The sequence below is a fragment of the Zea mays genome, chromosome 6, assembly GCF_902167145.1.
Source record: "Zea mays cultivar B73 chromosome 6, Zm-B73-REFERENCE-NAM-5.0, whole genome shotgun sequence".
Taxonomy (NCBI): domain Eukaryota; kingdom Viridiplantae; phylum Streptophyta; class Magnoliopsida; order Poales; family Poaceae; genus Zea; species Zea mays.
In genome coordinates, this window is record NC_050101.1 from 8,258,457 (window position 1) to 8,276,194 (window position 17,738).

Sequence of the window (17,738 nt, forward strand, 5' to 3'; positions counted from 1 at the left end):
GAAGAGGAAGCCACCTGGGAGAGTGAGGACTTCTTGAGGAGGGAATACCCTTATCTTTTCCCAAATCCAGTCTAATCTCGAGGGCGAGATTCCTTTAAGTGGGGTAGGTTTGTAACATCCCAAAATCCCAACCCAGGTTTGAAACCCTAACCCCCCCTAATTCCCCCCCCCCTCCTTCATTTTATTCTTCTCCCTTAACCCTACCCCTAGGTCACCCCATCATTTGCATGCACTTAAAATGATTTGAAACACCTCACATAGACCACATTTATCACCAAGTTCATTTAGAGAAATTTTAATAAGAGGAAAAGAAACAAAAAGACACAAAAGTAGAAAAGAAAAAGGAATAGAATAAGAAAAAGGAAAAGGAAAAACCCTCTCCCCTCCCTCGGCTGGGCCGAATCCCAGCCCAGCTCGCGCGCGCCCGCTCTTCCCCCTCTCTTCCGGCCCAGGCGGCCCAACCCGCGCGCCACTCCCGCCCCCTGATCACTGGGCCCCGCCCATCAGCGCCTCACCGCCCTCTCTCTCGCGCGGACCTCTCTCGCTGACAGCCCGACCCCACCCGTCAGCTCCTTCTCCCTCGCCCATCCCTCACCGGCGCGATCGCCGCCGAGCGCCCCTCGCCTCGTCGCCTCGCCATTAATGCCCGCCAGCCCCCGCGACAAACTCCGCCACTGTGCTTGAGCCGACCACTCACCCCCCGCCCTGCCCGAGCTGTCCCAATCGGCGTTAGCGCCATTCCCGTACCCATGGCGAGCTCGCCGGTGCTCGCCGTCTCCCTCATCCCCCTCCCTCCCTCGAGCGCCTATAAAAGGGCCTGCTCAAGCACCGTATTCGCCACACAACACCAGCCATCCTCACTGCCCTCCTCCCCGAGCCGTTCAAGCAAGCGCCGCCGTGCCCCCTGCCTTGTTCCGGTGAGCTCTCTTCCTCCTCTCTAGCGTTTCTCTGTTCAATTAAGCTATGGCCAAAGCTCTGCCACACACTCGCGATCACTCGACACCACTTTGCCCCCCTGTCATGGCCAGAAACCTCACCGGCGGCTTCGCCGCCGCGGGCGCCCGCCACTGTGCCGTGGACCGGCCGCCATAGGCCCCCGCAGGCCAAATTCGCCCCACCATCATGACCCACTCCAACCGCCCGTGCTTCGCCACCCCTTCCCGCCAGAGGACCGGACCGACGGCGGAGAACCGCCGCGGAGCTCGCCGCCGACCGGCCCGGTCGAGCCCCCCCTTCCCCTCCGTTACCAGTAGCGCCGTCAGCCCCCCCTCTCTCCCTGGCTGGTGGGCCCGCGCTACGGCGCCGTCCCCGCCACCGTCCCCTCGCTGCTGGGCCGTTTAGGCCGCAAAGCGTGCCCGCGCCCGCACGCCTTGTGGGCCAAAATCCCCCCTGGCCCGGTTGAATGGAGAATCCCTTTTCTTTTTCTTTTTCCTATTTTCCTTTCCCATTTTCATATATATATTTAGATGCTAATATTTTATGCACCAAAAATTGTCTAAATAAATTATTAGGGCACAAAAATAATAAAGTATAGTAATTTGCACACCCCACAAAGGTCACTATGTTTGATGTATTGTTATTGTCTTGTTTAATTAGTGGAAGAGGGATCCGATCCTCCGGAACTCTTAGCTCCGGAAGAAGGGCAGGAACCCGACCCCTCCGAGATTAACCTTTTGTGCCAGGAAAGCTTCGACGAAGGCAAGTCCATCCTTCCCTTGATGCATTATTTACCTATTTCTCTCTACCACTGCCTAAGCCTGGATTATGGGATGGGAATCGAATTGCATGGTAAGCATGAGAGAGCCCGCATTAACTATTACTTCGATTAAAAGATATGGGACAAGTAAAAAGGGGTATAAGTGAAATGTTTTCCAAAAGAGTGCGATGAAGGGTACTCACCCTCATCACCTGGTGAAGTAGGATGATTAGGGACTCCCTGGTTTAGGGGAGGGCCTAAGGTGTTGGCTCAGCTGGTTTAGGCATGAGCAGAAGGATCGTCCTCTCATATAAGGACCAGTTTGTCATCTTTCATTACCTGTACTCCCAAAAAGTACAACCACTCGAGGCTGTGTGGGCAGCCACTCAATCTGAACTCGTACGGTCCCACCCTAGGGTTATGAAGGCTGGGGTAGCACCGGGAGGATAAGGAGGGGGAATGTTTTGTCCGGTTTGGACATGGTGGTGGCCTAACTCCTTCCGGTATAACCGTTAAGGTTCGGACGTACAAGGAAGGAAAGAGTTTCGGATTCGGGTCTCATTGGCCATGAGATCGCAGAGCCGGACTAGTGGCTAAAGTGTACCCCTCTACGCAGAGTCTAAACCTATTCGAATAGTCCGTGTCCACTGGTATGGACGAGTCTGGTATGGTATGACAATTAGTGTTTCTACTACAACTGGGAACAGGGAAATGCGTGTGTATGTTCTGGAAAGAAAATGGTACCACGAGAGCGGGAAGCTCAGTGGTGGTCAAGCAAGTGTTACTTCTTTTGTCTTGGGAAAACCCTAAACATTGAGTACCGCCTTTCTATGAAAAAGTATGAGTGACTTCAACTCCACCATATAAAGCATGTACAATATAGGTCACTTTCTCTTTACGGGAGCCGGGTGGGCTTGCGGAATACCTAGTGTATTCACCCAGATTTATTTATGTTTTTCAGCGGCTGAAGACTTCTTTTCTGCTATACTTGATTGATGGGGCTGTGTCTTCACCTAGTTCTGCCTGTGGCCTGGGCTATTTTATCTTTCACTGCGCTTTATGTTTTTCGGCTCACTTTCGAGCTTGTATCCCCGGTACTGTAATAACATTATTCAGACTCTGTAACTATTTGAAGTAATGAATGTGGTTACTAGCCTCGTGGGACTAGTAATTGTATCACATTTGAGTCCCAAAGGATCGGGACGCTTCAGACTTCTGGGCCCGCCTTGATGTCCGGTGGCGCACCGGACATGTACTGTAGAGTGTCCGGTGCGCCAGCATGGGCGTGCCTGACACCTGCGCGCTCTGGCGCACATTAATTACTGTTGCAGGCGACCGTTGTCGCGGAATAGCCGTTGCCCCGTAGTTGCACCGGACAGTCCGGTGTACACCAGACATGTCCGGTGAATTATAGCGGAGCAACCGCTGCAAATTCCCGAGGCTGCCAAGTTCCGAAGCCGCGTCCTCTTGGAGCACCGGACACTGTCCGGTGTACACCGGACAGTCCGGTGAATTATAGCGCGCCGGCTCCAGGAAAATCCCGAGGCTGAGAAGTTCTGTGCGAAGTCCCCTGGTGCACCGGACACTGTCCGGTGCGCCACCGGACAGTCCGGTGCGCCACCGGACAGTCCGGTGCGCCAGACCAGGGAGCCTTTCGGGATGCCTTTAGCTCTCTATTTTGAACCCAACTTTGGTCTTTTTAATTGGCTTGTTGTGAACCTTTGACACCTGTATAACTTATACACTTAGAGCAAACTAGTTAGTCCAATTATTTGTGTTGGGCAATTCAACCACCAAAATTAATTAGGGACTAGGTGTAAGCCTAATTCCCTTTCAGTAGGGTAATGATGTACCCCCTGTAACGTGGTCGGGCGAGGCGGTGACTCCTCCGAGGTCGAGGTTGAGTCCGAGCCCTAGGGTCGGGCGAGGCGGAGACCGTCTTCCGAGGTCGAGGTTGAGTCCGAGCCCTGGGGTCGGGCGAGGCGGAGACCGTCTTTCGAGGTCGAGGCGGGGGCCGAGCCCCGGGGTCGGGCGAGGCAGAGCTTCCTATGGCGCCTGAGGCTGGACTCGACTGCTGTCAGCCTCACCCTAGCGGGTGGCACAACAGTCGGAGCAGGGCAGGCGACACTGTTTTCCTGTCAGGTCAGTCAGTGGAGGGGCGAAGTGACTACGGTCACTTCGGCCCTACCGACTGAGGAACGTGCGTCAGGATAAGGTGTCAGGCGATCCTTGCATTGAATGCTCCTGCGATACGGTCGGTTGGCGAGGCGATCTGGCCAAGGTCGCTTCACTACGAAGCCTGCCCGAGCTGGGCCTCGGGCGAGTCGAAGGTGCGCCCATTGCTTGAGGAGGCCCTCGGGCGAGGCGTGAATCCGCCTGGGCCTACTGTTCCTGCCTGAGGCCGGGCTCGGGCGAGGCGAGATCGTGTCCCTTGAGTGGACGAAGCCTTGACCTGAATTGCGCCCATCAGGCCTTTGCAGCTTGTGCTGATGGTGATTACTAGCCGAGTTTAGGAGTCTTGGGGGTACCCCTAATTATGGTCCCCGACGGTAGCCCCCGAGCCTCAAAGGGAGTGTTGGTACTCGCTTGGAGGCTTTGTCACACTTTTTTGCAAGGGGACCGGCCTTTCTCGGTTACATTTTGTTCTGGTGGGTGCGCGCGAGCGCACCCGCCGGGTGTAGCCCCCGAGGCCTCGGAGGAGTGGTTTGACTCCTCCGAGGTCTTAGTGCCTTTCGTGACGCCTCGACCGGTCTGGTTGTTCCCTCATGCGATCTGATCGTAGCCCGGGTGCATGGTCAGGTTCCGAGTTCTCGGGCTGGTATGTTGACGTTGTCAACGGTTTGGCCGGAGCCGGGTTTGCGAGAGCAGCCCCCGAGCCTCTGCACAGAGCGAGAGGACGGTCAAGGACTGACTCGGCTTTTATCATACGCCCCTTCGTCGCCTTTCCGCAAGGAGGAGGGGGGAAAGCGCCATGTTGCCCTCGGAGGGTGCCGAACATGGTGTCTCCAGTGAGTTGCTAACGAGTGATCCAAGTGGACGCCCGTGCCCCGTTCGATAAGGGTCGGCTAGTGGCCCAGAGGCGCGCTCCAAAAGTACCTGCAGGTGATTTGCCGGACCCGGTCCCGTTTGATAGGGTCCGAGGGCTCGATGCCTCCCTCTGATGGGATTCCGTTACAGAATCCCATCATAGGACCAAGTGAGATCCAGGCGCCGCCGGCAACCTTCGCCGCCCCTGCGCACGCACGGACCGTTCGGCCCTAGGACGCGGACCGTCTGACCGTTAGGCAGGAAAACCCTAGCCCTGCGCCAGGTCGCGGACCGTCCGACCCCTGGTCGCGGACCGTCCGCCCCTGTGCAGAGAGCATTGCCGCGAGTTCTTGTGTAGTGATTGACGCTCAAAAAGGCACCAACACTGAGTATCGTGAAGATTACGTGCGGAGGAAGATGAAGTGGTCCAAAGGGTCTAAGATCTAGAAAGCGATGGATTTGTAGTATTGTGATGACTCGACCGATTATGTGTTAATGTTGATTCTGGATAGTTTTTACTAAAACAATTTTTATAGAAGCTGATTAAAAAGATGTGGCATTTGGTAATCCGCAACAACTTTTAAGCAGAAAAATAAGATGATGAAAAAAAACCGAAACAAAGGGGACCTTAGGTATGTTTGGTTTGGCTTTTGCCCCCTAAAAGCCAAAAACCAATTCAAAGGGTCAGATCCAGGAAACAACTTTTTTCTAAAAGCCGACTTTCTCGCAGTGCAAAACTGAAAGCACCCTTAGACCTGCTTTTAGTGGCTTTCCGATGGAACTGTGAAAATATATTGAAGAATTTTTAACAACTTTTAGTGGTTTCGATCAAACAGTTTTAAGTTTTTTAACAGCTCACAGCTCACAACAGCTTTTTCCACCGTTGACATCTTACAACAACTTTTTTCACAGCCACAGCCCAACCAACCAAATCCTTAGACTTTCATAAAAAACCAGCACATAAATGAAATACGTTTCGCTACGCATGACACGTACTCTTTGTGGCAAGAAACGCCCATTGTTCCCATTCTATATAAACGGGCTAGGACATCCACGGGCTCCGTCTCGTCATCGGCAGGACATCCACACCAACCCGTGCTCAAGGAAAAAAAACCGGGGCGGCGAAAACCCTCGAACCCTAATCCTTACGCCCCTCATGGCGGACGCTGATGCGGCGCTGCCAACGCCGCCTCCGGAGGTAGTAGCCCCCGAGGAGCATCCCGTGGGCGCCGAATCCACCGTCGCCGCGCCGGCCGAAGTCGATAACAAGCGGAAGCTAGAGGAGGTCAGCGCCGACGCGGAGGTGAAAGGCACCAGCGAGGACGCCAAGCGCCCGCGCGTGGACGGCGAGCCCGACGCCGCAACAGGTGGATCTCTCGGCCCCCCCTTGTCCGGAATCTGTGGTTCATCGCGCTTTTACCTCTAGACGAAGCTTGCTGCTCATCCGGTTGATTGGTTCGCTCGTTTTCTTCGATCGTGAGCAGGGGTTGAGCAGCAAATCGATGGGTCCTCCGTGAATGCGGATCCCGCAGCTCCGGAGGATAAGGCTGCTCTTAACGTTGGCGCAGCAATGGATGGTGATAATGACACGCCTGCTCCCGCTCCCGCTCCAGACTCGCAGGCGGTTTCTGACGAGAAGCCGCTTGAAGCAGCAGCTGAAGCTCCACAGCAGGAAGGTGATGCAGCAACTGCTGTACAGGAGATTTCTCGTAAGATCGAAGTGCCCAACAGCAAGGTATCTTAATCCCATTATTCTGCTTATACTATTAGGGACGTCAAGTCTATTACTGAGGTCTTGCACGGATATATATAGAGGACAAAAGATATGGATAAGAGCTTTTGCTGTAGAAGCTACATTTCTATCATATCATGTTCAATCTGTCCTAACTGTGGGAACCTATGCAGGTTGGTGTCGTTATTGGAAAAGCTGGTGAGACAATCAGGAACTTGCAAATCAGCTCGGGTGCAAAGATCCAAATCACCAAGGACATCGAAGCGGACTCAAATGCCCTGACTCGGCCGGTTGAACTAGTTGGAACACCTGGCAGCGTTGATAAAGCTGAGCAGCTTATTAAGAGTGTCATAGCTGAGGTACACTGAATATATGCTGATTCCTTAGTTTGAGTTTTCCTTTGAGCCATGTTTTCACCTGTGCGCCAGTTCTAAAATTTCTCTTGGATGCTCTATGTACTATTCCAGGCTGAGGCTGGTGGTTCCCCTGCCTTAATAGCTAGAGGATTTGGAAGTGGACAGCCTGGATCAGAGCAATTTGAGATGACAGTTCCTGATAACAAGGTTTTTTTCTCTCTCTCGGTGGTAACGATGTTGTTTTAGTGTACCATTTTATATGTTCAATCATTACCTGTATTTCATAGGTCGGTCTCATTATCGGAAAAGGTGGTGAGACAATTAAAGGCATGCAGACCAAATCTGGTGCTCGTATTCAGGTGGATATGTCTCTTGTCATGGTGGCTTGCCATTATAAAACTCTTACAACTTGTATACATTGAGAGGTCTAAGGAGATCTAACTTCGATTTTTTTTTTGTAGTTAATACCCCAACATCCTCCAGAGGGTGTTACATTGACTGAAAGAATTGTACGTGTTACTGGGAATAAGAAGCAGATTGAAGCTGCAAAGGATTTGATCAAGCAAGCTATGAATCAGGTGATGTGATCTTCCTTTGTGATTTTTTGGTAGTCGATTTGTGTTTCAATTGTTAAGTCATGGTAGATGCTGGTATGATACTATATGCTTTTAATTGTTCATGCTTTATGTGATTTTACTCTGATGGTTGCTGATGATGTCATCACATTTCATGATTCATTGTTCATGATATGGTTACTTTTGTGATCGTAGATACCGAATTCAATGTTGTCTTCATGGTATTTTTTGACCAAGGCAAATTCAACCTATCGAGAACATTGCCTTATTACAATGCTATGATGGACCAATTGATTTTTTAGCTTTGGGTTTCATAATATGCCTGTTTTTATCATTGCATACATTTTGTACAATTTTCCTGATCAAGCCAAACTTGAGAATCCATGATAAGCTTTGTAGCTTGCATATATTTGGGTTCCATAATATGCCTGTTTTATCATTGCACGCAATTCATAGTTTCATACTGTCTTTCTGTTCAAACTAAGCTTGAGAATTCCCTGATGAGCTTTGTAGCTTATATAGGTGTCCCAAGTGTACTGATATTTTTGTTATGAACAAAACATGATTTGATTTTGTACTTCATTCATACTGTGAATATATTACTATTTCTCTTGTATCGGACCCTTGAATTTTAAGTGTTGTTTTAAACTAATCAATCTTCTCTACACTTGGCCTTGTATGAAGTATCCATGATATATAGCAGAGCCTAATTGGGCTGGAAGGTAAGTTTCTTTTAATGTTTGAGTTCTCATCTTTAGATGAAAGACAAATGGGACACCGTTGCGTTTTCAAGATTATAAGGATGTAAAACTTTTAAATCCGATTTACTAGCTCAATGAATATTTCACTTTCTTTCCCTTGTCAAAATCTCTTATCCTGGGTGTTAAGCACTGCGAACTTTGGCTTATTTTGCCTTCTTGTTTTTACTGGATCATACACGCTTCCATTTTGTACCTGTTCGTTGGAGCATAGTTCTTGATTTATGCATTAATGACATATGATATATGAATTATGGAAGAGTAAAAAATGAGTGCATGATCATACGATTCAGAAATGAACTTTTGAGCTGTAATACATAGCATATGATTTGTCTGGAAATCTGGGTACTGATTGAATTCTTGATCCCATTAGCTTGACTATTCTTCGTAGGATATACACTATGAGTAGGACTTCTCATCTTCATCTATCAGCCTTAACAGTAAACATGGGCATGCTTTGGATCAATGTCCATGACTATAGCTTTGGAAGTGTTGTATACCAGCGGATCATCCAGTTGCTAGATGAGATATGATTCTGTTTCCTACATAAGCAGTCTGAACTGACACATCAAGTTCCCTCGCTTCTAGTTTTCGTCAATTATTTTTGTTGAAGGTGCCGATTTGGAGTTGGTCAGGTATCCTAATGCAGATACAGCTAGCTTTCTTCATGGGGGGTCATCGCTCTTCATCGTTTACTTGCACCGAAGAGGGACATTGACCATTATCCCTTAGCCTTGCATGGTGTATGTAGTTGGTAACTGGTAAGGCTGCCTATTGCCGAAAGGAAACATAAACTGTTTGGCATTGGAAGACTGCAACAAGTGTATCATTGCCATGACAAGGCTTCTACATCACCATGTTAGGTTTGCTAAGCTGAATCATTTGTGACTGTATGTTGTCTGCAAAACAGAACTTCCATATGTTATAGTTGAACGATTAAGAATTTAGTGTTGTTGTTACTTATTTGGTATGTCACTGTTAACTATAGTTTGAGTTGCTTAGCATTATTATTCTTCCCATTAGTCACGGTTGCTATTAGAAAGTAAGTATGTGTGATATAGTGTATTTAATATCAATATTATTGTGTTATCCATTGAAGCTGTTTATGTTTATGCGATGCATCTATAAATTAAATTCTGAAGTAACCCTTTGCTTGTATTTCTATTTCTTGTTGCAATTTTTAATGATGGTTAACCAAGATGCACAGAAATTCGTGGAGATTTTGTTAATGGAATTCTTTTCTTGAACATTGTTTTTTGAATGACATAGTTATCAATGCTGGACAGTGTTTAAGAAGTATGAAATATGAGCTACTATGCAGGCGTATTTTCTTAATGCCGTTCTTATTTAACTGCAATTTGTACAGTCTGGTTGCCCCTTGATGGTTTCCTATAACCTGTTGCTTTATGTTAGTTTGTAGTGTCTGTTATTTACTTCCCCTTTTGGTTTCTAACATGAATTCTTGTACAGACATTTTCAAAGCATACAAATCAGTCTGGCGGATATGGTCCACAAGGTTACCGACCTCAGGGTCATGGTGCCGCTTCTCAGTTGGGGCCACGCTCTCAGAATCATGGCTATGGATACCCACCTAGAGGTATGCCTCCACCTCAAAACTACAACGCACCCTACGGTGGCTACCCACCGCAGGGACCGTCAAGAGGTGGCATGGGCTGGGACCAGAGGCCGGGCCCACCAACCCATCCTTCGTACCAGGGTGGTGGTTCTGACTACTACAAGCAGGGATCTCAGCCATATGATAGCCAGCCACCCAGCTACCCTCCTGGGCCAGGGAATTACAACAGTTATGGGCAATCCCAGGGCCCTAACTATGGCCAACCTCAGTATCCGCAACATGCACCTCAACAGAACTACAGCCATGGCTATGGTGATCCTAGATACAATGCCCCCCCTCCGAACCAGCAGTACTATGGTCAGCCACCGATGGCCCCGCAGCAAGGCTATCCTCAACAGCCAGATCCCTATGCTAGGCCTCCATACAGTGGACCTGGTCAATGGACCCCCAGGGGTGCTCCCGCCGCAGATGGCTCCTACCAGGCGCCACCTTCATCTTATGGGCCACCGTCTCAGCAACCTCCTGCTTATGGGCAAACATATGGTGCAGCAACGGGACCTGATGGGTATGGTCAACAGGGTTACCCACAGCAGGGTGGCCAGGTACCAGCTTCATATGGTCAGAGTGCACCAGCAGCTCCAGGATATCCTCAGCAAGGCACGCAGCAAGGTGGCTATGCACAGTACCCGCAGACCCAACCAGCATATGGTGATCAAGCAGCTCAAGCCAATGCGAACTATGGGTACCAGGGAGCTCCAGCAGATCCCAACTACGGAAGTGCGTACCCACAGCAGCCAGGGTATGGTCCTCCTGGTCAGGCAACTGGTCAGGCTGGTTATGCATCCTCTGCGCCAGCGGCCAGCCAGCCTGTGTATGGCCAGGCTGGATATACCCAGCCACCTACAAATCCTCCAAGTTATGATCAGTCTGCAGCACCAGCGGCGACTCAGAGCGGTTATGCTGCGCCCCCTGCAAATCCACAACAGCCTGCTGCAGCAAAAGGGGTCTCGCCACAGCCTGCTGCTGCTGCTGCTGCTGGATATGGTGCTAGCGGGCAGTGGACGGCATGAGCCTCGTCTTCCGAACTTCGATGACAGCAAGGTCAGGTTGGATATCCGCTTTTGGCGCGTGTTTGAATGTTTGCATCTTTTGGATGTCTGTGGACGCATCATGTAGGGCTTGACCCCGTTATCGAAAGAGATTGTAACCCCTTGAGTTGTGATACTGGACATCTTCTGTAGTATCTACGAGTAGTTGCTTAATGTGACTTTTAAACATTCTATTCAGTTTGGATGTTCCTTGTCTTGCTACTTCACAGCTTGCCAAGCCAGTAATCTTTGGATTCATGTTTGGTTGCTCTTTGGTCTTTGCTGTCGTTCCTGTAAATAAATATTGGCGTTTGGCCTTCTCTTACGTCGTTCATGGGATGACGGGGTGCCCTTTCGAGTTGGCAATAGATCTGCTGTTCATCCAAACTCAGTTGGTTTTGTTTGTATTTGTTCCGAATCATGTTGGTACAGTTAGCATGTGAATGGACAAGCCATTAGCCATGGTCTATTTTTTTGGTTGGTTTGTTTGAAAATGTCATGCTTTTGGTTTGCTTGAAAATTGAAATGAAAGCTATAAGTTTTACCATTTTATTTTATACTACTGTTCGCCTGCTAGTTTTTTTCGAACTAAATCGCGATAAAAAAATGGGAGAAAGTATAATGCTAGAACAAAAGGCGCCCTTACGGCCTCCCTATCTGGTATCATACTATTTACTAAATAAGATATCACAACCAAAAGTCTCCTATCAAGCCTACACGGATAGCAATGCAAATCACTCGCTCTGACGTCGTTTTCTACTGGATATTTCTAGCTCACGTAAGCACTTCGATTTTCTTAATGCACCTCATCGACACCATGGGCATTTTGCTCCAATTTGATCGCCTACAATACAAAGAGCAAAAAGAAACAAAATTCAGTGGTCTAGGATATAAACTACAAACTACAAGTTCGTAACCTGCTATGCACCATATAAAAGGATACTACCTTCGTTTTTTAATATTTATCACTCGATAGTTCATTTTTGAACTAAACCGCGGCAAAAAAAGAAAGAAAGAAGGGAGTATGTTGTTGCACACGTTAAAACATAGTAGCATTCAAACCATACAAGTTCATCATGAATGAACAGAACAAACTGTATCAGAACTCTAGCTGTGGCGATAGGGAGAGGAAGAGGTCGGGGTGGTAGGCGGCGCTAGCGGGCACGATCGGGGAGGACGAGGGCGGGGCGAGGCGGGGCGACTGCAGTGGAGAAGAGAGGATCAATGAGCAATCCCAAGAAGTGCAACTGATATCTTTTGCAAAAACACAATGCGAGATCGGCACGCGACGACACCGTGACTGGGGAATACCGGCGTGGCAGGGTGAGGAGAAAGGAACTGAAGGGAAGGGAGAGAAGGCAGGCCGCTAGGTATTTTAAAACCGAAACTCGAACATGAATCAAATCCGAATAGAACGAATTATCGATTTATTCAATTTTTTTGTTCGGATTCAATTTCTATATGTGCTATATTTTAAGATATAGGTTGGCTTCGATTCGTAAACTTAAAAACCCGAATAGACCGAATAACTCAAAATATAAAAAGCTTTTAATATGTGATAATATTATTATTGTTGGGACTATGCTTCGTCGCCGAAGGTCTTGTAGGAAGAAGCAGCTTTCGGCTGAAGCTGTTCGTATGAGATGACCGAAGGTTCCTACTCATGAAGCTTCGGTATTACAAACCGACTTAAAAGTAGAATGACCCTCTAGCCCATAAGTGCTTAGGTCGCTGTTGTAATCCTTCATAAGGGGCATAATTGTAATTTCTCACAGGCTGTGTACTGTGCCTATAAATAGTGAACAGTATTCCCTTACTGTTCACGGATTCCGGTATTGGCAATTGAATCATTCGGGAACCAATCTTTGCCAAGGCAGAGGTATAACTGTATTCAATAATTATATATACTGAGTACATATAACATTATTTGTTTATAGTTTATTTACCTTTGATACTCTTTATTTTATGTTACTTAATACAATCCGGTTACGAAGATTTAACTTTCGTAACCGTATTGTCATCAACCTTCGTCCAAGATCCATTATCCTCAAGGGAATAATGCCTCATGGATGAAGGATATTAACATTTAACATTTTATGTTGCCTTGTTCTTAATTCATAGCATTTGAGAACAAGTCCCCGACATTGGCGCCCACCTCCGGTGAACTCACTTCCACTTTTTTGAGCTGATGACTTCGTTCAACGATCAAGCTGGAGCTGCTTCGGCTCCGAAGCTGCTACTCCCGATAACAGGCGGTTCATGTTCAGAGCCAGCCAACAAGAAGCAGAAGAAGGAAGCACAGAGAAGGGTACAACATGTTGGGGTGCAAGGACCCTTCATCAAGTCAAGATGGTCTCACATTCCTATTACCTTCTCCCAAGAGGACCTTCAACTCAAGGATTACCCACACAACGATGCCATAGTTATCTCTTGTGTTATCAAAGGATTTCTGGTCCACAATGTCTTGGTTGATACAGGTAGTGCAGCTGATATCATATTTGCTAAGGCCTTCAGGCAAATGCAAGAGCCAGAAGATAAGATTCATGACGCTACACACCCTCTCTGTGGCTTCGGAGGAAGACAGATTGTAGCACTGGGCAAGATCACCATGCCAGTGACCTTCGGGTTCATCAACAACACTAGAACTGAGCAAGTTGTGTTTGACATTGTTGACATGGAATACCCTTACAATGCAATTATTGGTCGTGGCACCCTCAATGCTTTCGAAGCAATTCTTCATCCTGCTTACCTTTGCATGAAGATACCTTCGGATCAAGGACCCATCGCTATTCATGGAAGTCAGGAAGCTGCCAGAAGGGCCGAAGGAAACTGGACTGACTCAAAAGCAATCCATAACATAGATGGAGCTGAAGCTTGTGAACAGTACAAATTCAGAAGGGAGAAAGCAGCTTCAACAGATCAGCCGAAGCCCATGCTCTTATGTGAGGACATAGCAGAGCAGAAGGTGCTGTTGGGCTCTCAATTATCCGAAGAACAGGAGAAAACCTTGATAAGGTTTTTGTTCAACAACAAAGATGTTTTTGCATGGTCAGCCAATGATCTCTGCGGAGTTAATAGGGATGTTATTGAACACTCGCTCAATGTTGACCCATCCTTCAGACCCAGAAAGCAGAGGCTTCGGAAAATGTCTGATGATAAGGCCGAAGGTGCTCGTAATGAAGTCAAAAGACTCCTCAGTGCAGGAGTTATCAGAGAAGTAAAGTACCCAGAATGGCTAGCTAACACTGTTATGGTAAAAAAGGCCAATGGCAAATGGCGAATGTGTATCGATTTTACAGATCTCAACAAGGCTTGTCCGAAGGACGAATTCCCATTGCCAAGGATAGACTCCTTAGTTGATGCAGCAGTTTCGTCAGAACTTATGAGTCTTCTCGATTGTTATTCAGGCTATCATCAAATTTGGATGAAGAAGGAGGATGAGCCAAAGACCAGTTTTATAACCCCTAGTGGAACATATTGTTACCTTCGGATGCCTGAGGGGCTCAAGAACGCTGGAGGAAGTTTCAGCAGAATGACTGCGAAGGTTCTCCAATCTCAGATAGGCAGAAATGTGCTAACTTATGTTGATGATATCATTGTAAAAAGCACGAAGCAGGAAAATCACATTGCTGATTTGCAAGAGACCTTCGCCAGTTTTAGGCAAGCTGGCCTAAAGTTGAATCCAGAAAATGTGTCTTCGGAGTAAAGAAGGGGAAATTTCTTGGATGCTTGGTTTCAACAAAGGGAATTGAAGCTAATCCAAGTAAAATTGAAGCTATACTTCGAATGGAGCCACCAACTACAAAAAAGGGGGCCCAAAGATTGTCAGGGAGGCTGGCATCTCTTAATAGATTTATATCCAGATCAGCAGAAAGAAATTTACCATTCTTCGAAGTGCTGAAATCAGCCGAAATCTTTCAATGGGGATCAAGCCAACAAAAAGCCTTCGAGGACCTGAAGCAATATTTGATAGATTTAACAACATTAACTCCACCAACGCCAGGGCTCCGTTGTTATTATATGTGGCAGCTTCGCACTCAGCGGTAAGTGCAGCACTTGTCCAGGAGAAGCTTGATGGCCAAGTCAAGAAGCAGGTCCCAGTGTATTTTGTATCTGAAGTTCTTAGTATATCAAAGAAAAACTATACAGAATTGGAGAAGGTGTTATATGCTGTTTTGATGGCATCCAGGAAGCTTCGGCATTACTTTCAAGCATACAATATTGTTGTTCCTTCTTCGCAGCCGTTGAAGGATATTATGAGAAATAGGGAAGCTACTGGGCGGATTGGAAAATGGGCTGCAGAGCTCAATGAATTTTGCATTGATTATGTGCATAGATCTTCGATCCAGTCTCAAGCGTTGGCAGATTTTATCGCCGATTGGACGCCAGGGGCTCAGGATGAAGAAACAAATAAAGATGCCGAAGTATGGACAGTGTTTTGTGATGGATCTTGGGGAACCTTCGGAGCAGGAGCAGCTGCTGTGCTGGTCTCACCATCCAAAGTTAAAACTTGTTATGCGGCAAGGCTCGATTTCAGTTGTACAAACAATATTACTGAGTACGAAGCCCTGCTTTTGGGTCTTCGGAAGTTAAAAGCAATGGGAATCAGAAGGGCCATTCTTAAAACTGATTCCCAAGTTGTTTCGGGTCATATCGACAAGAGTTGCAAGGCTAAAGATCCGAAGCTTGAAAAATATCTAGACACGGTCCGAAAAGTCGAAGCTTCCTTCGAAGGATTTTCTGTCAAAAATATTCCTCGAGGACAAAATGAGCATGCTGATTTGCTAGCTAAGTCAGCAGCACATGGGATGCCCTTACCTTCGGATGTGTTCTTCGAAACAATAAAAGCACCTTCAGTGGAACTTCTTGAAAGAGCAGTTCTCAATATATCTCCTGTTTATAGCGAAGACTGGAGAACTGAGATCATCTCTTACCTTCAGGGCAAATTCCTTTCAGATGACGAAACTTATAACAGGAGGATAGAGGCAAGAGCTCGTCCATATGTCATGATAGAAGGGGAGTTGTACAAGCATGGAGTTTGTGCTCCACTACTCAAGTGTTTATCTAGAACCGAAGGCATAGAATTGATGAAAGAAATACATGCAGGCCTGTGTGGATCTCACATTGGATCTAGGCCGTTACTTGGAAAAGTTTTCCGCCAAGGGTTTTATTGGCCGAAGGCAGCTTCGGATGCAGCGGAATTAGTTCAAAAGTGCGAAGGTTGTCAGAAATGTGCAAGAGATCAAAAACAACCTTCGTCCTTAACACAGCTCATACAACCCATCTGGCCATTGCAAAGGTGGGGCCTTGACTTGTTAGGTCCATTACCACCGGCCCAAGGGAACTTAAGATATGTTGTAGTGGCTGTGGAATATTTTTCTAAATGGATTGAGGCAAAGCCTTTAGCCACAATAACTTCGGCCACCATTCAAAAGTTTTTCTGGCAGAATATTGTTTGTCGTTTCGGGGTACCAAAGGCCATCACTGTAGATAATGGAACACAATTCGACTCTGAAGCTTTCAGAGATTTCTGTGATCAAATTGGTACGAAGATCCATTTTGCATCAGTCAGGCATCCGGAGTCAAACGGACTCGTTGAAAGAGCCAATGGCATTATAATGACAGGAATAATGAAGTTAATCTTCAATCAACCTAGGGGAAAGTGGCCAGATCAATTAATCAAAGTGGTATGGAGCCACAACACAACAATATCAAGGTCAACAGGCTTTACTCCATTCAAACTATTGTTTGGTGACGAAGCAATAACTCCGGAGGAAGCCAAAACTGGATCAATAAGAGTAGTAGCTTCGGCAGAGTCAGATTCTGAAGCTGTTTATTCTGTGGAAAAGGATGCTATAGAAGGGATCAGGCTTCAAGCTGTGGAGAACATCAATAAGTATCAAGCCGAAACAATCAAATGGCGTGATAGGAAGGTTCGGCTAAAGAATATTGAGCCAGGACATTTGGTGCTTCGGCGAGTGGCTAACCCAGATACAGTGGGCAAGTTGCAGTTGAAATGGGAGGGACCTTTTTTGGTAGCATCTTCGTCAAGACCCGGTTCATACAGATTGAAGGATATGGACGGCAACGACATTTCTAGATCTTGGAATGCGGATGAGCTTCGGCGATATTATGTGTAACTTGATGTAATTTTTTATGTCTTTTCTTTTTCATGGCACCCTTTTCCTTTCTGAAGGGGGAGAAAGGTTTTTAATGGGCCATCATATGTAATTTCCTTTTCTAGTTTTATAAGAGCAAAATCCCCCAAGGTATGTAAATGTAAAAGCTGAGAACGCACCATCGAGTGCCGAAAGTAAAAGGCGAAGAAGCTCCAAAGTCGTTCCTAAGGGAATGCAGAGCTTACAGCGAAAAATCAACGCTGATTTCGCCGAAAGTAAAAGGCGAAGAAGCTCCAAAGTCGTTCCTAAGGGAATGCAGAGCTTACAACGAAAAATCAACGCTGATTCCGCCGAAAGTAAAAGGCGAAGAAGCTCCAAAGTCGTTCCTAAGGGAATGCAGAGCTTATAGCGAAAAGTCAGCGCTGATATGTGATTGTTTCTAACGAAATAACGGCTGTGATTATGGCTTCGGATATGTGTTTGGACATTCATTTGCACATCACATTACATCATAACTGTTGGAGACTTGTTCTCAAATTCTAAGAGTTAAGAACAAGGCAACATAAAAAGTGTTAAATGTTAGGGTCCTTCGTCCTTCGAAGCATTATATCCCCTCGGGAAATAATGAGTCTCGGACGAAGGTCATGAGAGACATACCTTCGTAAACATGACAAGTAATGACGAAGGACTCACATAAAGCATGAAATATGATATAAGCATCACTAAAGAATCATTTCTATTTTATTAACATGGAAAAACAGAAATGATCCCAAATTACAAATGTACCTTCGGTCCTGAGAGAAGGTGGAGA

General features: G+C 46.9%; 1 protein-coding gene across 1 annotated transcript; it reads left to right on the top strand.

Annotated features, from left to right (window-relative positions):
- The first annotated feature begins 5,809 nt into the window (after nucleotides 1–5,809).
- Nucleotides 5,810–11,052, top strand: LOC100273619 (KH domain-containing protein). Its single transcript, NM_001148035.1, has 7 exons — nucleotides 5,810–6,090; nucleotides 6,208–6,458; nucleotides 6,629–6,814; nucleotides 6,923–7,018; nucleotides 7,099–7,170; nucleotides 7,273–7,389; nucleotides 9,615–11,052. The coding sequence occupies exons 1-7, from the start codon at nucleotides 5,880–5,882 to the stop codon at nucleotides 10,788–10,790; spliced, it is 2,109 nt and encodes a 702-aa protein (NP_001141507.1). The 5' UTR covers nucleotides 5,810–5,879; the 3' UTR covers nucleotides 10,791–11,052.
- Nucleotides 11,053–17,738: the final 6,686 nt, after the last annotated feature.